We start from the raw sequence: 23,176 nt of genomic DNA on the forward strand, positions 1-23,176 counted from the left end.
ATTATAGACCTTTGCAGTTTAGTAAATATTGTGATTCTTGTTATCTTGGAATTATGCAAAATGCTGGTTTTAATGTGTTTTCGTGAAACTGCCACCTTACTTCTTCGTATGATGAGATATTTGATTTTCTTTTGAAATGTAGGAATCTCCATGTTATGGCCCTTGGTGAAACATTTTTGAGTAAGGATAGTCCTCTCTCGTCTTTTGATTTTCCGGGCTATCAGCTTACCACGAGGAGTAGAGCTTCAATGAACCGCGGCGGACTCGGTTTGATAGTAAGTGATTCACTTAAATGGAAGCCCAGGGAGGATCTTGATGTCTGGAGAGAAGGTAAGGTAGAAACACTTTCTATTGAAATTGAGATTGGTATGAGGCTTGGTGTGAGAAAAAATATCCTACCAGTAGTTTATAAACCTCCATGTGCGTCGTATGAGGAATTCACAGAAGTTTTCCAATGTCTTCTAATGATAGTTCAGAAGTCGCAGCAAGAGTTAATATGTATGGGGCATTTTAATTTTGATCTTTTATCTACAGGTAGTATTAATTGTGGATCCTACCGCCCTATAACTGTAGCGTGTAATTTAAGCAAACTATTTGAATATTTATTGCTCCCATTTATTCAAGATAAGGTGGATTATGACGCAAATCAGTTCGGTTTTAAGTCACGTATATGATGCTAGCATGCACACCGTATACATGCAAAGGTGTTACAAGAAGCACATCGTTTAAAAACGGAAGTTCACTTTTGTGCGTTAGACCTATCTAAAGCTTTCGATACTGTTTGTCACTCTCAGGCATAGTTTTCTCTGGCACGTTTGGGTGTGAATAGTTCAATTATCTGTGTACTTCGGTTTTGGTACCAGAATTCATTTATTCAGTTGAGGCAGGGTTCCCGGGCCCTTGCCAAAATCTCAGCAAGATCTGGGGTCCGTCAGGGTTGTGTGCTTTCACTTCAAATTTTTAAACCTCGTTTATTGAATGTGCTAAATACGATACCGCTTTGTTACTCTTAAGGGTTGTCAAACGCCTCCTATACTGCATATTCGGATGATCTTCTGCCTGTAAGCAGGTCAAATTTCACATTAATGAAGTCTGTGCTGCTAGTATCGCGGCTGTATGGGGAAATTGGATTTAGCCTCAACACTGATAAATGCGAATATTTAGTGTTTAATTCAAAATCCTCAGCAACGCCGCTTGATTGCGGCGTATTTTCTGTAAAAAGTGTTGAATCTTTCCGGTGGCTTGGGATCAATATTTGCAAATCGCTTACCTTATTTCGTTTCCGGGCATTGAGTGATATTAAAGAGAAGCTGAAACTGGGTACGCCAAAATTGTCCCCAACAGGGGAAGATATAACAGAAAAGCATTGGCTAAATTGTACTCGAGCTTTTGTGACCATGCAGTTTTGTTCCCAGCTGGCCTTCACATCCTGTTTCGGCCAGGGGATATTAGCGATATTAGAATTATGTATTTCAGATATTGCAAGTTTTTATTGTATCTACCTCGCAGAAACAGTAATAGAACAATGATGCGGATTTTTGGCACTCCGGATATTGTAAATTGTTTTGTTAGACAAAGTAGCCGTCTTCAAGAGAACATTTATGCTCCTCTGGGTGTCAACAACCCACTTACCCGGGTAGCAACCGCTCATAGAGTTTAATACTTAATTATTGTGTTGTTGTTAAATTTATCTTTGTGGTTTTTTTTTGTTGTTTTTTTTTCTCTTTTATTTTGTTACTCCACTTAATTTTATGTATAGTGGGTCAAAAATAAATTATTATTATTATTAATTTAGATTTTTTAAATTTTATGGTTTCTAATGATCTTTTTCCCACTGTAACAATTCCTACTAGGATCACGGACCACTCTGCTACCCTGATTGACAATGTGTTTGTCTCATCAAAGTATATCCGAAAGGCGTTTACTAATATTGTAGTGAATTCGGCATCTTATCATTTTCCAGTGGTATTTAGTTTAGATTTACAAGTGTCACGCCAAAAAAAGCAAAAAAAAATTGTTCGAGAGATTAAGCCTGAAAACATTCGGAAGTTTAAAGAAGAAATAAGTGCAACATGTTTTGAATCTGTATTGAACCAGATTAACCCCTGTGATGCTTTTGAGCAATTTAGTAGCATCATAACTACTGCATTTGACAAAACTTGTCCGCTAAAGACACTCAGACAGAGACCAAATATGCCGAGAAAACCATGGGTCGATGAAGAGCTAGTTAACTTACGTAAACAGCGGGACAGTGCGTTTCAAGATTATTTGAGATCTTCAAAGGAGGAAAACAATTCTCATTTTGAACAGATTCGGAATATGGTGAACTCACTGAGAAGAAAAAAAGAAACAATAGTACTCGGCACTTTTTGACGAAAATAAAGCAGATCTGAAAAGAACTTGGAAAGTTATTAATGAACTGGTTAGCGGGCGTCGGAGAACTCAAGACCCTCGAATTGAAATCGAAGGAGTGGTTGTAGAGGATAGACAAGAGCTGTTTGATAAGTTTGGTGATTATTTTAGTCACATTGGAACGAAGATACAAGCGGAAACTAGAAATTCCCAAGCTCTTGTTGGTAGCAACTCGTGTGCTGATGGGAGGGGCGAGGGAACGGAAATGGAATTGGATCCAACAATGCCGGGTTAGATGGTGTTAACCTGAAGACTATTCGATCAATTCTGGTGTACATTCTTCCTGTACTCGTACATCTAATAAATTTATCAATGGAGAAGGGAGTATTTCCAAAATTATTGAAAACAGCAAAGATTCTCCCTCTCCACAAAGGGGGCACTCAAATGGATATATCAAACTGGAGGCCTATTTCTATTTTGCCAGTGTTTTCGAAAGCGTATGAAAAAGTTATCCATGGAAGACTTTATGATCACCTCACGAGCCTGCATGCATTGTATGATGGGCAGTTTGGATTCCGGAAGGGCCATTCCACTTCGCATGCTGTACAACATCTTTTAGAAAATATTAATTTAGCTTTGGAAAAGGGTGAATATTGTATTAGTATTTTTATACATTTTAAAAAAGCGTTTGATACCGTTGATTTTAGTATTTTATTGGATAGATTAAGGGATTTGGGTGTAAAATGGAGATGTTTGGATTGGTTTAGTTCGTATTAAATGGTAGGTCAGTTATGGTAAATCTAGGGGAGAAGTTTTCTAAGTTTTTCCCTGTTTCTTGTGGAGTTCCCCAGGGTTCCGTCTTAGGACCCCTGTTGTATTTAGTGTATGTTGACAGTATGCGGTCTTATACTCCTGGTGCGTCTATGACATCTTTCGCCGACGATACAGCACTTGTTGTGGCAGCGAAGACTCTTGAAGAATTGGTCCAGAAATCAAACAGAGCTCTGCAAGGGTTGAGTGACTTTGTAGGCATTAGCTTACTTAGCACTAACGCGGCAAAGAGTAACTGTATTCTGTTTAGTGGGACTGGTGTATCCCCAAATCTTCCCAGTGAAATAGCAATAAATGGTGATGTACTAAAGCGGGTTGAGGAAGTGCGTTACCTAGGATTCATTCTCGATCAGAACCTCAGCTGGAGAAGACACGGTGATGGTTGCATGTAAGGTAGCCCGTGGCCTTGGGATTTTAAGACGTTTTCAACATTTTTTACCTTCTCATATTTTAGTTCTTTTATACCATTCTTTGATTGCGCCGTATATAAATTATGGATGTATGATTTGGGCTAGTAATTTTACGTGCAATTTTAAACGAGTGCAGATTCAGCAAAACAAAGCAGTGAGATTAATTGGTATGCATGATACAGGAGTTTTAAGTACAGATTCGATTTTTAGGAAACTTAGGATTTTGAATATAGGTGCGATTAGATATTTTTATATTGGTATTTCTGTATTTCAGATCTTGTATGGTTTATCGCCTGATGTTTTTAGTAACTTTTTTCGTTTTAACTCATTTTATCACGGATATGCTACGAGAAATGCAGGCCTGGTAAGTGAGCCAAGAAGTACGGTTCGCTCTAGCCATGTGGTAAGGCACTCGGGTCCGGTGGTCTGGAATACTTTTCCAGACTTAATTCGGGAAGCGGAAAGTGTCCCGCAATTTAAAAACCGGTTAAAGAAGCATCTTCTTGGGGGTAGTTGGTGAGTGTGGGGCTGGAAGACGAGAGAGGAGAAATTAAGATTTTTTTTTGTTCTGTTATTAATATATTCGTTTTATTATATTATTTTTTTATTATTTATTTATTTTTCTTTTTATTTTTTTTTTATTTTTTTTCATAATTTATTGGTCAGTAATTAGTGTTATTATCTCTTTTTTTATTGTTCTTTATTTGTGTTAATTTCAGTGATGATTTGGTTAGTTTTATAATTTAGTAAATGTGTACTGGTTGCGTTTTTCAAGCATATATGTGCTTTATTTGTAACCGGTCGTAAAGCCGGCATGAATCATTTTTAGTAAGTTGTTGAATCTTGAATCTTGAAATCTTTGAGAAATATATGCCTTAACACTCATTAGGTCGATCATTTTTGCCTCCTTTTTTTCCCGATTTCCCGAAGTTTTTCTTCGTGTAATAAATATTAAAGTTTTGTAAAGGCAAGCATTTTATTTGCCGATTGCCTTCTAAAACCTTCGAAATACAAGCTTCTTTTTTTAAGTGAATGCGAATCAATATACCCTTCCATATTCGAGTATACCGAGTATACCCATTTTCCAATATACCCTTCCATTCCAAATTCATTTATTTGCAATGTTCTTGTTTTACACTCGTCGATGGCCCATTTTTATATCTGGATGAAAAATTGAAAAGAGTAAGAATCATAACCTCTTTAGTTCTGAGCCTTATAGATTACGAGCATCGGGCAAATAGTTTCTTGACCATTACTTTGTGGATGGCCGAAAATGGTAGTTTCTGGCAATCCATCTAGGACCAAATAAAAGCAGGAATCGCTCAGCAGGGATGGAAGAAGTCGTAAAAAGGGATTAAAGGAATTAAAACTTCATGGAAGGGGCTAAGATTGAAGGTTGAGCAGATTGGGGAGTAATAATTGCATTCACACCTTTGTTCTGGTCAAATTTATTCCACTTCTTCATGTAAAGGCTACCAATAAAATTTTTAAAAATTACTAATGCCCTAGTTGTGTAAAAACTTGAGGGTTTAATGACCGTTGTTGCGTTTCGTTGTTGCGCTTAACAACGAGAACAAAGGTATATTTGATTTTCAAAACGTGTCTGAGACCATCTATAGAAAAAAGTTTACCGAATTGATCTTCGAGTCTACCAAAAATCTATCTAACTTTTGACCTTAAAAAAAGAAAATAAAAGCATTGACTATAAACCAACAATGAAAGGTTTTAAGCAAAGATTGCGCTTTTTATTTCAAGATTATTTTGGGGGAAATTCATATTATTCTTGAGGATTCAGTTTAACCTAAAGCAAAAAATAAATATTTCCGAAATGACAAATGTTTTTTGACAAGACTGTTTCCTTATATTTTTTTTTTTTTTATTTTGACTACTATGAGTGGTGGTTCACTGTTGACGAGTTTGCGGCTATAATGGAACCATGATGCTAGAACATGCATTCAATTAAATGGCAAAGAACAAGTACATGATTGGCCAATAACGACGCAAAACAGCCAAAAACTAACCTTACTTGAATTGAATAAGTGAAAACGGGCCAGGACATGATTAATGAGTGTAAATTGTGAAGAAACCAAAAACCAAGTAACATGACATCCCGCGCAAGAGAATGTTACATTAAAAAGATAATGAAAAACAAATGAATGTCAATGTAAAAAAAATGGTTCATGTCTATTCGGTATGGTATTAGGGCTCACCAGAAGGATACCATTAGTCAATTCGGTTTCGGACTATGAACACACGAAAGCTACATGATTCAAAATGAAAGTCAATAAAAAAAAAAAAAAAAAGAAATAAAAAAAATAAAATAATTATCGCTGAGAGTTTTGAAGTTATTTTTACGTGACAGTTGGACAGTCAGTAATCCCGTAATTGCATATCCAGAAAATAAGTAATTGGGAAATTGATCGATTCCCTTAAAATTTCTAGAAAGTAGTGACAAAGAATGTATTTTGTTGGCTTATAACATAGTACAATTATCGCATAAAAACAAAGATACTTTTTGCCAGATCTTTGATTTTAATTTCTTAGGTAAAGAGGGATTTGAAGCACAAATGACGTTTTAGAAGCACCGAAATTTGGTAAACAGAAAGTGACACACACCCAAAGTCACTAGCTGTTTTCCCTTGAGGGGCTCTCTGAGAGAAAAAAATATGTTAATGAGAGGAAAATACCCATGTTTACACGTAAACAAGATGTCCTAAGTGCGTTCGCATCATTAAACCCATAAATTGATTCTCTACCAATTTTTCAGTGGAGGAGGTTTTAAACTTCAATACTAATTCTATACACTGTGGCGTGGAGTTAATCAAAAAGGCCTATAAAAAATAATAAAAAATAGGCCTATAAAAAAAAAGCAGCCGCACTTTTGTTGTTTTGGGGATCAATTATAATCATAGGCAGCGCGCGAGCGCTGCCTAAGTAAAGAACGATGTGGCCACAATGTGTTTTTTTTTTCTTCTTTCTTCGACAGGGACTTCGTATCGAAGGAGTTGTCGTAGAAACTTCGAAAAGGGCTCATTCGATTGGAAATTGGGGTGGCTAGTGCCCTTTTTAATAGTCGAAAGTGATTGGAGGGCAACTAGCCCCCCCGGTCCATCATTCCCCCAAACACATCCAAGGAAAATTTTGAGATAGCCATTTTGTTTGGCATAGTTGATTTCCTGATAGAAAATATCTTTTTGAGGAGAAAACTCCCCCAAAACCCTCGGGGCAAGGGTTTTAAGTTATGCCCTGAGGACACATAAGAACAATGTTGGCACAATGTACCATATATTATTTTTTACTTTAGAGCAGGGCACTCCATATGGAAGAGGTTGTCGTAGAGACCTCAAAAGGGGCTCATTCGATTGGAAATCGAGAGTTCCGGGGCCCTTTTTAATAGTCGAAAGTGATTGGACGGCCACTCGCCCCCCCCCCCACGCCCGTCATTACCCCCAATACCTGCAATCAAAATTTTGCGATAGCCATTTTGTTCAGCATAGTTGATTTTCAGATAGAAAATATGTTTTTGAAGAGGACACTCCCCGACAACCCTCGGGCAAGGGTTTTAAGTTATGCGCTGGGGGCATATAAGGTTTTTATAGAAGGCGTTGTCGCAAAAACTTCAAAACAGGCTCATTTGATTGAAAATTCAAAGGGCTAGTACCCCTTTTAATAGTCGGAAGTGATTGGAGGGCAACTAGCCCTCCCCCCCCCACGCCCATCATATTCCCAAACACATCCAATCAAAATTTTGAGATAGCCATTTTGTTCATCGTAGTTGATTTCCAGATAAAAAATATCTTTTTGAGGAGGAAACCCCCCCCACAACCCTCGGGGCAAGGGTTTTAAGTTATGCCCTGAGGGCATATAAGAACAATGTTGGCACAATGTACCATATATAATTTCTTTACTTTAGAGCAGGGCACTTCATATGGAAGGGGTCGTCGAAGAGACTTCAAAAGGGGCTCATTCAATTGGAAATCGAGAGTTCTAGGGCTCTTTTTAATAGTCAAAAGTGAGGGCAACTAGACCCCCCTCCCACGCCCATCAGTCCCCCAAACACATCCAATCAAAATTTTGAGATAGGCATTTTGTTCAGCGTAGTTGATTTCCACATAGAAAATGTGTTTTTGAGGAGGAGACTCCCCCACAACCCTCAGGGCAAGGGTTTTAAGTTATGCCCTGGGGGCATATAAGGTTTTTATAGAAGGCGTTGTCGTAGAAACTTCAAAACAGGCTCATTTGATTGGAAATTCGAAGGGCTAGTACCCTTTTTAATAGTCGAAAGTAATTGGAGGGCAACTAGCCCCCCCCCCACGCCTATCATTCCCCCAAACACATCCAATCAAAATTTTCAGATAGCCATTTTGTTCAGCGTAGTTGATTTCCAAATGGATAATATCTTTTTGAGGAGGACACTCCCCTACAACCCTCGGGGCAAGGGTTTTAAGTTATGCCCTGAGGGCATATAAGAAAAATGTTGGCACAATATACCATATGTTATTTTTTTACTTTTGAGCAGGGCACTTCATATGGAAGGGGTCGTCGTAGAGACTTCAAAAGGGGCTCATTCGATTGTAAATCGACAGTTCTAGGGTCCTTTTTAATAGTCGAAAGTGATTGGAGGGCAACTAGCCCCCCCCCCCACGCCCATCATTCCCCCAAACACATCCAATCAAAATTTCGAGATAGCCATTTTGTTTAGCGTAGTTGATTTCCAGATAGAAAATATGTTTATGAGAAGGACGCTCCCCCACAACCCTTAGGGCAAGGGTTTTAAGTTATGCCCTGGGGGCATATAAGGTTTTTATATAAGGCGTTGTCGTAGAAACTTCAAATAAGGCTCATTCGATTAGAACTTCAAAGTCCTCTTGCCCTTTTTAATAGTCGAAAGTGATTGGAGGGCCACTAGCCCCCCCCCCCCAACTCCCATTATTCCCCCAAACACTTTCAATCAAAATTTTGCGATAGCAATTTTGTTCAGCGTAGTTAATTTTCATATAGAAAATATGTTTTTGAGGAGGGAACTCCCCCACTACCCTCAAGGCAAGGGTTTTAAGTTATGCCCTGGGGGTATATAAGGTTTTTATAGAAGGCGTTGTCGTATAAACTTCAAAAAAGGCTCATTCGATCGGAAATTCAAAGGGCTAGTGCTCTTTTTCATAGTCGAAAGTGATTGGAGGGCTGCTAGCCTCCCCCACGCCCATCATTTCCCCAAACACATCCAATTAGAAAATATGTGTTTTTTTTTCTTTCTTCGACAGGCACTTCGTATCGAAGGAGTTGTCGTAGAAACTTCGGAAAGGGCTCATTCGATTGGAAATTTGGGTGGCTAGTGCCCTTTTTAATAGTCGAAAGTGATTGGAGGGCAACTAGCCCCCCCCCCCCGCACCCATCATTCCCCCAAACACATCCACTCAAAATTTTGAGATAGCCATTTTGTTCAGCGTAGTTGATTTCCTGATAGAAATCAACAGATATCTTTTTGAGGAGGACACTCTCCCAAAACCCTCGGGGCAAGGGTTTTATGTTATGCCCTGAGGGCTTATAAGAACAATGTTGGCACAATGAGCCATATATTTATTTTTTTTTTTTACTTTAGAGCAGGGCACTTCATATGGAAGGGTTCGTCGTAGACTTCGAAAGGGGCTCATTCGATTGGAAATCGAGATTTTCTAGGGCCCTTTTTAATAGTCGTAAGTGATTGGAGGGCAAATAGCCCCCCCCCCCCACGCCCATCATTCCCCAAACACATCCAATCAAAATTTCGAAATAGCCGTTTTGTTCAGCGTAGTTAATTTCCAGATAGAAAATGTGTTTTTGCGGAGGACACTCCCCCACAACCCTCAGGGCAAGGGTTTTAAGTTATGCCCGGGGGGCATATAAGGTTTTTATTGAAGGCGTTGTCGTAGAAACTTCAAAACAGACTCATTCGAATGGAAATTAGAAGGGCTAGTACCCTTTTTAATAGTCGAAAGTGATTGGGGGGGGCAACAAGCTGATGTGGGTATAATGTATTATTTTTTTGTTGTTGTTATTGTTTAGACCAGGGCACTTTGTATCGAAGGAGTTGTCGTTGGAACTTCGAAAAGGGTTCATTCGATTGAAAATAGAAAGGGCTGATGCCCTTTTTAATGGTCGAAAGTGATTGGAGAGAAACTAATCCCTCTACCACGCCCACCCTCCCAATTGAATTTATGTTTAAAAACTAAATGTTCCCATAATATTGAATCAAAATGCCCTGTGTTAATGCTAATTCCCAATAAGGCAGCTCAGCAGTATCCCAAGAACGACTGAGGGTTTTATGTTTAAACTTTCGGGGCTGCTTCTGCTCTTAAAATTTAACTAAATCAAAATAGCGTAAGTGTATCGAAGCTATCAAAGACAGTAAACAGATTTTTTTGCGAATGGTATCAAGTTTTTCATTTCAGGTCAACTAGAGGAGGTATGAAACTAAATTAAACACTAATATTTGTTTCCAGGTTTTTAAGAGGGTGTATGTTGTTAAAAATTGCTGAAAATTTTTCTCCAGCAGGCCGAACTATAAAGTCTTAAAAAAACAAAAAGATTTAAAGTATTATTTTCTTTTTTCTGAAAAGAATATGTCAATATAAAACGAACACAAATTAATTAAAAAAACTTTTTCCACGAAATACGTTTTTCAAAGAAAAGTAAAGAACTCCATTTAACAAAAATGAGCAAAAATAAAATCAAATAATCTACCAAGCGTGAAACTACCACAAATCAGCATCGATAAATAAATGAAACCCAAAACGAACCGAAATTACAATAATTGACCGAGTCAAACTCAAAACGAACAGAAATGTAACATAAGTTGGGCTCAAAACCCCTATGCCGTCCCTAGGCCAGAACATAATTTGCACTTTACTGAAAAAAATACAAATGGAAGTGCATTGTCAGTTTAATATACATATACTGATATTTAGTAATCAAAATGTTAATATTATTTATTTATTAAAGTTATAAAAGTAAAACTATTTATATGTTTTTCAGTTGATTATATATATTGATTAATAAATTGATTCTCTGCCAATTTTTCAGTGAAGGAGGTTATAAACTTCAATACTAATTCTATACACTGGTGCATGGAGCAACCAAATAGGCTTATAAAGAAATAATTGGTGACTTAGCAGCCGCACTTTTGTTGTTTTGGGGATCAATTATTATTTTTATAAAATATCAATAGCCATAAAGATTTAACCCTCCTACAATTTTCTTTAACACTATACTTTAAATGAAGAAAAGATAAAATCAATCCTATTTGCCTCTGTGCAACCCGTCCGTAGCTTCATAAAAATGATGTGACATGAGGTCAGGCTTAATTATTTATTTTATTGAAATATTTTAAAAGGGAGGTGAAGTACTATCATATTTCATGGTTAAACAGGAGCAAGTGGTCAAAAGGTTTAGTGGCCAAACTAAGCAATTTTAATTGCCGATTCTAATTGTCAATGCTGTCAATTGTTTTATTTTTTTCAACGATAAATTTATTTGAGAGGCTGCCAATAATAAATTTATAATATTATTTATTTATTTATTATTTATTATCAAATATTATTCAAATAAATTTATTTGAGAAAAGTTGCCAATTTGCTGCTTTTAAATACGTATATATGGAATTATTGCTGTGTCATTACATCGTTCTTCTTGAAACCTCCGTTATATATAAGCTAAGCAAAAACAATGTGGAAGTCGTTCTCCTGTAGAGGCTTTGCAAAATTGGATTGTAAATTAAGTCCCCGCCCCAATTAGATAAATATTTGAAAATTTTGGACTGGTTTAATTCCAAAATAATTTTTGCGCACCGTTTGGGAAGAATTCAAGTGGATTAAAACTGAATAACAATAAAAATTTATAATATATTTTTTAAAAAGTCAAGGGTATTTTGCTAAAAAAGAATCTTCTATGATTTCGGTCAAAGCTATCGAGCGGATGAAACAACGAAGAATAAAAAATTGCCACAAATATCAAAATAAATGTGGCAATAAAATAAAAAAAAGTCTATTAGCATTGATTTTAGTGCTATGCAATAATCGGTTTTAATAACCCTGATGATATTTTTTCCACGTAAATTATCAGCTGAGGCTTATCTTTCCATTCTTGAGTCTCAAAAGACCATCAGATAACTATATTTTAATGATTAAATAAAAAAGAAAGTTTTTTTTCCGCTTGAAATCAAGGAGTAACATTAAAACTTACAACGAATTCAAATTATTCCGTACATGAGGGAGCTGCGGCCTCCTCAATAACTCGCTCTCTATGGTAAAGTTATTTTTGTACCAATTCTTTTCGATGGACTAATGAAACACAATGACTGATTTTTTAGAATAAGAAGCTTTTTTAAAGTGCTAAAGAACTTCAACATAAAGAGCGAAGTATTCAGGAGGGGGCAGCCCATTACGAAATGGTTATTTTTTTTCTTAAAACTTGGATAAAAAAAACTTGGAACTTGGAACAAAAATGATCTAAATAATTGACAACTTTAAGTAAAAATTCGTATTTTTCCCAGGTGGTTGTAAATAAGAGCCGTCCTAGCCGAGTGAATTGGCGCGCTGGATTTAGGATCCTTTGTCCAAGAGGATGAGGGTTTGAATCTTAGTGTATCCAATTATTTGGTTTGGGACGGGGGTCAGTTGAGTAACTCTTTAAGCTCAGCCAGAGTCGATCCAGCTTTAAGTAGGTACCTGGAGAAATCTGGGGAAGGTAAACAGGAAGGGTGTACGAAAGCACAGGATGGTTGGCCCCCAACTGCCCATTGCACTTCCTGGCTGTAGGGCCAAGAAACGGAGATCAGCACCGTCGGTAGGGACTATAAAGTCCAATGCCGTATTCTCTACCTTTTTTTTTTGTAAATAACCTATGGGGACGCCATGACATGGAAGAAGAAGTTTACGTTGTCTACGGTTATGAGACAAGCGACAATGACAATCAACATATATAAGGCTGCCGCTTAGCCGTGCCATTGTTCAATTCATAAGAAAACTGGGAAATCTTTATTACTCATATTTATTAATTTTATTATTTTTAGTACTTTAATATTTCAAATAGGCACCAATTTAACGGGTTAATGAAGCTCGAAACTAGCTATAAAACAAACTCGTTTGAAAATTGCAATTGTTTATTTCTACAATTTACTTAAGGTATTTTACAGATCACAATATCACAAAGGTGAAAATCGTCACATAGAAATCAAACTGAAACTGGCAGTTTACAAGTAATTCACTGGTTTAAATCTCAAAACTGCACTAGAAATAACGAAGCACTCGAAAAGTACCACTTATCTGACAAAACATATCTCACTTAAACGGCTTTGGAAAAATAATTTAATATAAGCTACGAAAAGATAAAAAAAAATTTTTGGCATCATTTGGAATGTTTTCTACCACTATACCACCCCAATACCTCAAAGAAATTTCTTAGCATTACCCCAACCTAATTAACAAAAAGGTGTAACATACCCCATATTTTATATTTATTCTGAAGTCAGGTTTCATAGCGCTTAATTTAAATTCAATTAACATTAACTGAGTTAATATAACTGACATTAACAATTTTTTTAATTCATATTTCTGTCCTAGAAGAAGACCAGAAAACGTACTTTCTTGTTCAACTGTGTCGAAGCGCTCAACAGAATTAAGTGTTTCTAAAATACAGTTTTTTTTTCACATAATTCATTTCTTCTATTATTGACAACAAAGTAAGAACAAAGAAATAAATAATAATGAAGAATAAAGCAAAGATAAAATAAAATAATAAAAAAGAATAAAAAAAATAAAAAAAAAATAAAAATAATTTATTGTATTAAAAAATAAATGTTGTGTCTGAGAGCACAATAAGCCTAAGCAGAGTTATTTTACAGAAAAAAATACCAAAACTTTTACCCAGGTGTAATTTTTTTTTTCATCGGGCAAGTTAAAATCTGGCTCCTAAAGCGAAAATTGACTCTAAGCAGAACATATCTTAATTCAAGTGAAAAAAAAAAATCGATTATCCGCTATGAAACATACCCTATCTCTTGGAATTCTTCTTCTAACATAAAGTTAAAATAAATAGTATTAATCCTAAAGAACAAAGGGCATAATACTAGGCTTAATGTGACCTCATGGATGTCAATACTCCATTGCCCCTCCTGGTAAAATAAAGATGGCGATACTATCCCCTAGAGTTTCTGATTATTAAGGGATATATATTAACTATCCATTAAGTCGAATAAACTCAGATTTCGGATCTGGAGACAGGGAACTCCATTTGGTTGACTTGCAGTTGTCAATAGCAGATGTAAAATTCTCGACCATTCCGTCTTCAAGGACACAATGTGAATTAACTCTATAAAACCTGAAATTAAACTTGAGCAAATTAGAGGTATTTAAACATAGGGTTGTAATCTTTTTATTCTAGGTTTAGTGGGGTTGCTTCTCTCTAGTGCTTTTTCTTATGGTAGGATTCTTAGCGACTTTTGTTAACAATTTCTCCATTTTCAATCCAAAAGTATAGGTACAGACAGGGAGGATACGGGGAAATGCAAACTAAAATAGACTAAGATTGACGATTGACATAATTTGCAGTGGAGGGGGTGTTCAAAAACAAGACCCTCAGAAATATCGTACTTTTTCGGATTTCTTTTATTAAATTAGTTTAATCATATTTTTGTCAATGACATTTATTGATCTCAGTTACTAATATTTGTCGAGAGCAGTTCAAAAGTTTTTGGATTTTTTTCTAATCGTGGGTATTGGTGAATGACTCACCTTTGGTTGCTAGTTATTTGGTTTTAATTTTTCTAATTTTGGGATTATTGAAGTTTATTTATGTTTTAATTTCGGGGTTTAATTGGATTTTATTGTTTTTTTTTCTTTTTTTTAAGTTGACTCTGCGCGTTGTTTTGTTTTTCTCTGTCTTTTTATATTTTTTGGAGCACTTTTCTTGAATTTTTTCTTTGTTCGCGCTGAAGAAGAGAGGCGGTTGCCCTCCCGAAATATTCACTTTATTTTTCAGTATTTTCGTTTGGCCTTAAAAAAAAACTCATTTTTGATCTTTTTTTCCTTTATTATGTAACTATAGAGCTTTCGGTAACTGTGCATGAATCACTAAATGGAAAAATAACTTGCATTAACTATTTCAAAACATAGCTATGCTCCTCCACGCCATCCTTCAGGTTTGTTAAAAATATGAGAAAAATGTAATCCTCATGCTGTGTGTGTGTGTAAAAAAAAAAGCCTGCGGAACAACTTAGTAGTCTTGGTTTGGTATTGATATGAAATAAAAAAAATAAGTTTTTTCAGCTGAATTTAAAGAGCAACATTAAAACTTAAAACGAACAGAAATTATTATGTATATAAAGGGGGTTGACCCCTCCTCAACACCTCGCTCTTTACGTTAAGGTTTTTAGAATTTTCAAAAAAGCGTCTTACTGTTATAATTAAACGGCCCTTGTGTTTCAGGATTCATTATCAAAGAATAGGGTCAAAATTCCAACAACCCCTTTTATATACGTAATAATTTCTGTTCTTTTTAAGTTTTAATGTTGCTCCTTACTTTCATTGAAAAAACTTGTTTTTTCAATTTCATTTCTGATCGTTTTTTAAATAATACCGGGATATCTAGCCCCACCTTCACGGAGAAACCCCCTCCCCACGGAAATATCCTCTAGACAATTCAATCCCAGTGAAAATTTACCCCGGAGAGTTACTCTTAACCACTCTACGCGTAACATTGAGACGGAAAAGAAAAAGTAAGACATGTAAAAAGAATTTTGTATAAGACCTCTGGCAAATTCCCTCAGTGCATAATTTCGCCTGACAAGTTCACTCCCTGGAAACTTCCCTTCCCATGGAAAATCCCCCGTGGAAAAAAAAACAGCAGAAAACTTGTCCCCTCTCCCCCGTAAATGTATGCCTACATCCCAATAACAAATACAATGTGCAAAAAATGGGCAAATTTTATAACTTCAAGACCTTTTCCCATGGGCTGTGGTGTGGGGGGGGTCTTGTTATACCCAAAGGCATAGTTATTGGGCCTTTCAACTATGATGAACAAAATGGCTATCTCAAAAAAAATTTTGGACGATTTTGAGAAAAAAGGGGCGGGGGAGGGGGCCGAATGCCCTAAATTTGTTTGGTCACTTGAAAAGGGCACTACAACTTTTAATTTCCGTTCGAATGAGCCGTATCCCGATACTTTAGGACCACTGGGTTGATACGATCACCCCTGGGGCGAAAAAACAAAACAAATAAACACGCATCCGTGATCTTTCTTCTGGCAAAAAGTACAAAATTCCACATTTTTGCAGATAGGAGCTTGAAAACTATACAGTGGGATTCCCCGATACGCTGAATCTTATAGTGTGATTTTCATTAAGATCACTTGACTTTTAGGGGCTGTTTCCCCTTTTTTCGAAAATCAGAAAAATTTTCTCAGGCTCGTAACCTTTGATGGGTATAACTAAACTTAATGAAATTTATATATATATTTGATTTCAGCATAAAAAAGCCTATTCTTTTGATATATCTGTTGGTATCAAAATTCATATCCGGTTTTAGAGTTTCGGTTACTATTGAGCCGGGTCGCTCCTTACTTACAGTTCGTTACCACAAACTGTTTGATATTGAATGAAAACTAATTTTTTGTTGTAACTATAAACTTTTTAATGCTAACTTTTGTAGCTAAAGCTCTATTTTTACATAGTTAATTAAGCGACTGACAAATTATTCTTGACAAAATGATAAAAGATGCAAGAAGATAGATAGATAGACAGATAGATAGATTTATTTTCCATATAACAGTAAAACAATTAAACAAAAATCTACAAATCCCCACAAAGGCTACGTCTACGTCTTGTCTGATGCATAGACATCTTTAAATATGGGCCAATGGCCCAAAAAGATTTGCCACTTCACAAAGAAAAGTCATTTCACATCACAAGAGAGTTTATTTTGTTTTGTTTCCTTAAGAAAAGAATCGGCGTTACCTTAGGTTAAAGGGTGATATAAATAATCAACAGAAAGAGGAAAAACAACTTACCTTTTCAAAAGAAAAAACGCCATTTCTTCAGCAGAGTATATTTCAGGCCAATTCCGATTGGAGAGAAATTCGTTGATTTCTACGCCAACCGCAGCGGGGCCTCTCAAAAGGCTCTCTCTGAAAAAAAAGCATGCTCAAAGAAACCAATCGGTGAAAAATGAAGAACTAAAGTGAAGTAATAAAGCGAAGAACGACCAGCGGGAAAATCAAGGAAGACAGAAGCTGCAAAACCAAACATTTGAAAAAGTGTGAAAAGATGCAGCATTAAGAAAAAAACACATTGTTAGTAAGAAATATATTTCAAGTCTTCACTACGGCCCACCTACGAAGAGAAATGTTTGCTGGTCTGCCCTGCGGACACATTTATAATTTTGAAAATATTATGATACGGGAAAATGTTAAAAATGGGAAAAAATGTTACGTATACTTCTCAATTACAGATAGAATCTATGATCATTGTGCAACAAAACTTAACTAAGTTCTTTAATGTTCCTGTTCTTTAAAGTTCTTTAACTAAAGTTCCCGCTCCCATTTATATAGTACTATAAATATATATAAGTATGTACTTACGGACTGTTCAATTTGGTATCTAGAGTTTCTGGAAAAACTGGGAAGTCTACGTATCCAACCAAGTTGCCAAAGGTTTCAATGAGCAGACTCCAAACACCAGGCTGCAAATCTTTTTCCATGTGAAATATCAAAAATGTCATCTGAAAAAAAAGACATAAATTCAAATAAACGGTCGAGTCATCCAGATGTCGAATCAGGATGGGGAAACTTTATGATTATTGTTTAGTTGGCTAGAGTGCTGATGATCCTTTTCTTTGGTTTCCTTTTTTTATTTCATTGATCCTTATTGAAGTAATCAATGTAAAAACAAGTGGGATGGCCGTTATCTCATTGTAATCGTTCGACTGGTATATAAGTAAAACTGTACAAAACAAAATTTCCCAGAAGTGTAATAGAGGCCTCTCCCGCCCCCTAAATCTGCCTTTGATTATGCAGCTCAACTACTCAGTTGTTACCAAAGACAGTTGAGAACAGTTGAAAGACATGGATAAAGACATTTTACAGGAATCCTATAAAAACTACCTTCGGACATAATACTCAAATGTTTTACACCTAATTTTGCAAGTTGTACCAGTTTCACGGTACACCAATATAATTTTTTTTACATAGCTGGTGAGTTTTTTTTAGGAATTTCAGATAGATTTAAATGTACAAGAAAATAAGTGGAAAAAGACCAAACAGTTCCTGGTAACTTGCTGCTGGTAATGCATAGTAAGCAAAGAGAAACCTATGCAAGTATTACCAAAAATCCAAAAAGATAATTTTGATAACAAAACATACATCAATGAACCCACTTTTTATGCTAATTCCAAATATGTAAAATTCACTAACTTTAAAACTAACACTTCAAAAGTCAAGAACATAAGAAAATAAGTCCGATTTTTCAAAACGACCCCCTCCCCAAAAGTGTTAAAATTTTGAGGAAAACTGTACCATTAGATATAAAAATCTAATACCCGAGGTCCCAATCCTCAACCTGCAAAATACTTTCTCAAATTCCTTAAGAACTCCGATCAGGTAAACAGGTATATTATTTACCTATTTTTTTTCATGGTTGATCTTATCGAGCTACTGGTTGAGAAATGTTGAGAGAGGGTTCATGGGAAAGTATTTATTCTAGCTTTTATGCTGCGGCAAGGTTATGCCGTGGAAAGGTGCCAATTTAAGTTATTCTGTGCCACGCGAGGATAAATTTGGTCCAAACGGAGCCAAAATACAAGCTAAAGAAAATTTCTCGATAGGCAACCAGACCAAAACTACGGAAGATGCCTGTACAAATCTCCCATTTTCTAAAGATGCTCAGCCCTGAATTGGAGCGTTCCGTTGTTATGACTGTATGAAGTCCATCAGTACCAACAATAACGTTGAGGCCTCTCTTAAATAAGTTGATTTGTTTGAGACTTTATCGTAATATTTCAGATGAATTTCCTTCTTAAAAAAATATTACATTTTTAAGTGGATGGTCAGGGGTTCGCTCTATGGGCATGGGGGCTTCAGCCTCAAAAGTACATTTTATAGATGAAATTTCCCGAAAAGTAATCCAGCTCGATCTGGAGGGCAGGGGGAGGAGGGGGTGATCCTACCACCCAACTACCCTTCGAATAATAGGATATACTTAGAATAAGCACTGGCAATAAGCTATGAGGGGATGGCAGCTTCTTTCTCATTTAAAAGTATGCGGAAGAAAAATTTCTGTTTTTAGTAAGTTTGAAGATAAGAGATTTCTTTCAATATTTCTATTTTGCTTACCACGAATATTACAATGGGGTTCTGAAAAAAACATTTATTTATAGCCATTGTTGAAAGCCCACCTTTGGTACAAATCATTTAAAGTAGCATTTTTAGTAAATAAATCTTTGTTGCTATTCTTTTCTAATACACAATTACATGAAAAACGGAATAAACAAGAAAACTTAAAAATATAAAACTGAAGAGGAAAACAAAAACCTAGAAGCAATATTTTCATTCAATGTATGAACTAAAACAAAGCTACAACGCCTGTTTTTATAGTTTCCACATTTAACACATGTTTCTTAGTATGTCATATTAGCAACTAAGAACAGTGCAAAAAGCCACATTTTTTAGACCATAAATTTTGTCTATTTTGCTGTTTCGTAAATGCCAATTAGAATAGTTTTACGAATTGGAACTACTATTTGCGCAATGGGTTTTTACCAGTGCTCACTCCTTATCTCAGCATGTCTAATGACCAAAGCAAGAGTTTTTGAACTCCAAGAGTTTGTTACTTTTCCACGGTAAAATGGTTTTGTTTTTCTAGCTACAAAACGAATACGTTTTGGATCACATTTAAAAGTTCGATACAAGAATAAATAAGCTTATTTTAAATGTACTTTTTTTTTCTCTCTGATGTAGTTTTTGAATGACTTTGATATCTCCCCCTGCTTACAGGCCTAAGGCCCATTTTTAGGATCAGTGTCTTATATTTATTGCATGTTTAATTTATTATGAATAAATCTTATTTGGTCTTAAAAACACTGCTTCTGAAAATTAGTCCCTAAGAATTCCGTGATAATGAGCCTAGCTAACGTGACAAACGCAGATCTAACCTAAACTCTAAAAACGGCATCTTGGAAATAATTTGTAAATCAAAATGATGTTAATGTAGTGACAGTCTCAGACTTGTAAAATCTATCAAATATAACGTTAGTCATCAAAAGTCATTAGCATGAGTAAATTTGCATAAAGAGAAAAATAGCCCTTTGGAATTGTTCCGATCTTAGCTCTGAAACAGAATTGTCGAGTCCTTAACCAATTGCATAAAAAATAACAAGTTTTTTTTTTCAAATGAGAGCAAGGAAAACATTAAAACTCAAAACGAACAGAAATTATTCCGTATATGAAGGAGTTGCCCCTCCTCAATACCCTGCTCTTCCGTCTTCACGCTAAGGTTTATAAAACTTTTAAAAAAGCCTCCTATTCTAATTAAAGGATCATTTGAAGATTATTTGACTCTAATTCTGCAGATGGGATGCATAGACAGGGAGTAGGGCTCATGATGAATAAGGGAGTTACATGAAAGTTTACGTTACATGGAAGTTACATAATGAATAAGGAAGTTACAGTTACATGAGCAAATAGACAGGGTCTCAGGTAGAAATATGGTGTTTTTATTAGGAGATTTTAACGCCCAGGCTGGTAGAAATAAGGATAGATGGTATCCTATTCTAGGTAAATTTGATGTAGGAAAAGCAAACAGTAATGGCTACAGACTGCTGCAATTTTGTAGGTATAACAATCAAGTTATAACCAATACAAGTGTTTGGTCACAAAATGTCCCATAAGTTAACATGGTATTCACGTGATGGTAAGACAGCAAACCTTATTGATTATGTTATTGTAAACCAAAGACTTACAGGATCAATACAAGATACTAGGGCATATCGGAGTTCTGTTTTGATGTTAAAAGTAAATATCCCCATTTAGTAGTGTCTAGGGTTAATTTAAAGCTGAAATTAAGGGTAACTACCTCCTGGAAAGTTGTGATGTTGGTAGACTCCAGGATCAGAATTTGAGAGAAGCTTTCAAGGAACAGTTGAATACTGAACTGGAGAGTTTAAAGTTTGACAATGTGGGAGATGGACGGAATAATTTTAGGAAAACAATTTGTGAAGTTGCTTTTGGTGTCTTAGGGAAGAAAGTTAGGACCGCTGCTAGGAACATTAGTAAATAGCTGTATGTTTAATAGAGAGGAGAAGGGGCTTCTACAAGAATAATCTGAGTGATAGATCATATGAAAATGAAAGGAATGTAAAGAAAGTGGAGAAAACATTAAGATATTAACTAAGGAGGTGTGAAGTGGAGGCCATGGATAAAATGCCGAAGATCTGGAAGATACAGCTAGACGGCATACTAGTAAAATATTGTACTGGTATGTTAATAAATTTCGAGGGAGTAGTCAGCTCGGACTTGTCCTAGTTAGAGATAGCAATGGAGCCACAATTAGTATAAAGGAAAGAGTTCAAGAGAGAGGGGCAGAACATTTTAAGAATGTGCTAAACCGAGATAGAGTTTCAGAAAAAGATACATCGGAAAATGAAAAAGCTTGCGATACCTTGTATGTGAAGGAAAACTTGTTTTGTGAGGAAGGGTTGGCAAGAGTATTTAAAGGATTAAAATATAATTAGACTCCAGATGCTGATAGTGTGGTAAATGAGTTTACCAAATGTGATGGCTCTGACGTTAGAAATAAGTCGCTGAAGATTATGAATATGATTTTTGAAAAAATCGGAAGTACCTAGCAATTTTAAGAAAACCTTAATTAAACCACTGTAAAAGAAAGGTGATCAGAGTGAGTGTGGTAATTATTGATACAATAGTCTGGTCTCTGTAGGTAGAAAATTACTTAGTAATATGATACTTTTTAGATTGAGTGGTGCTGTAGACAATGTTTTAAGAGAAGAACAGTGCGGTTTTAAAAAAGATAGAGGATGTCTCGACCAAATTTTCACTCTTAGGTTAATAATTGAGAAGTTCCTGAGTTATCAAACAGCTTTGGTCCTCAGTTTTATAGATTTTGAGCAAGCGTTCGATTTTGTTGATAGAAGAGCTTTAGTAAAGGTTTTATCCTTGTATGGTATACCAGACAAATACATTAAAGTGATTAGTGCTATGTACGAGAATAAGACTGCTGTGGTTAAAATAGGGAATGAGGTTAGAAGCTGGTTTCCTATTAAATCAGGAGTTAAACAGGGTTGTGTCCTATCCGCTTTATACGGACCTTGATGATCCGCTTTATACGGACTTTTGATGGATTTTTTCTTAAGGAGCAGAGGAAAGCCAATGGGAGACCACAGAATCAAATAGGGAGGAAAAACTCTCAAGGACTTAGATTATGCTGACGATTTAAGCATCCTATATGAAAGTGGGAGCAAATGAAGGAATTTTTAGAGGTTTTGCGATTTCAGGGTGTTAGAATAGGTTAGAAAATTAATGTTAAGACGTCTAAATCACTAAGGCTAGGAATAAGTGAAGATGAAAATATAACGTTGGATAACGAAAAGATTGATCAGGTGGACAACTTCACTTATCTTGGTAGTATTATTAGAAAAGACGGTGGGAGCAGTGAAGATGTTAAAAGTAGAATAGCAAAGCCTCAAGGTAATTTTTGCAGTTAAAAGAAAGTCTGCATGAATAGGTAGATAAATCTTCAAACCAAGATTAGAATATTAGAAGCTACAGCAATGACAGTGGTGAAATATAGCTGTGAAGCATTGGCGCTCCGAAAAGCGGATGAGGATTTGCTAGATGTTTTCCAGAGAAATTGCCTACGGGACATTAGTAATTTTACTAATGTCTAATTTTACAATTTACAATTTGTAATTTTACTAGTGTAATTTTACTAGTGTAAATTTTACTAATTTACAATTAGTAATTTAGAGAAATTTTATTGTTTTAAAAAATAAATTTTTGAGACAGAGTCAAACTTTAACGTAAAGAGCGAGGCGTTGAGGAGGGGAAAGCCCTTTCCATATACGGAATAATTTCTGTTCGTTTTAAGTTTTAATATCGCTCCTTACTTTCAGTTTAAAAAACTTGTTTTTTTTATTTAATTTTTGAACGTTTTGAATAAATGCAGGTTTTGATCTTGGCTCACCGTACGTGAATAATTAAAACAAAATATGAATATTAATTTAATTTTATTTGGTTAAATAGCTTTCTAAAAACTAGTCTAATTTTATTTACAGACGTTTTTCGTTGTAATAAATATGCATAACTTACGAATTAAATTACGGAACTTACTTCTACATTTATATATTTTTATTACGTATATTATGGAGTTCGCCACCTAGTCAATTCCTCTTTCATTAAACTAAAGCTCGAATTTTGTTCCAATTCTTTAAAAATGACCGCTTAATCAAAAAGGCCGTTAATTAGAATAAATAGCTCTTATGGCTTATTTGGCTCTTATTTGGCTTAAAGAACGAGGTATTGACTTGGGGGAGAACCCCCTCATA

General features: G+C 35.6%; 1 protein-coding gene across 1 annotated transcript in view; it reads right to left on the minus strand.

The window, feature by feature from the left end:
* Positions 1-12,711: 12,711 nt before the first annotated feature.
* LOC148953374 (xylosyltransferase Oxt-like) overlaps positions 12,712-23,176 on the minus strand; it is a 287,249-nt gene continuing 276,784 nt past the window's right edge. Inside the window, exons 14-16 of the mRNA XM_089088506.1 lie at positions 17,202-17,341; positions 16,632-16,748; positions 12,712-13,946 (exon numbers count right to left, since the gene is read on the minus strand). Coding sequence (XP_088944632.1) covers positions 13,805-13,946; positions 16,632-16,748; positions 17,202-17,341 — 399 coding nt within the window. The 3' untranslated portion in view covers positions 12,712-13,804. The remainder of the gene's footprint in view (positions 13,947-16,631; positions 16,749-17,201; positions 17,342-23,176) is intronic.

Source organism: Artemia sp. Qi Xiang Cuo, chromosome 4 (assembly GCF_049724085.1).
Source record: "Artemia sp. Qi Xiang Cuo chromosome 4, ASM4972408v1, whole genome shotgun sequence".
Taxonomy (NCBI): Eukaryota; Metazoa; Arthropoda; class Branchiopoda; order Anostraca; family Artemiidae; genus Artemia; species Artemia sp. Qi Xiang Cuo.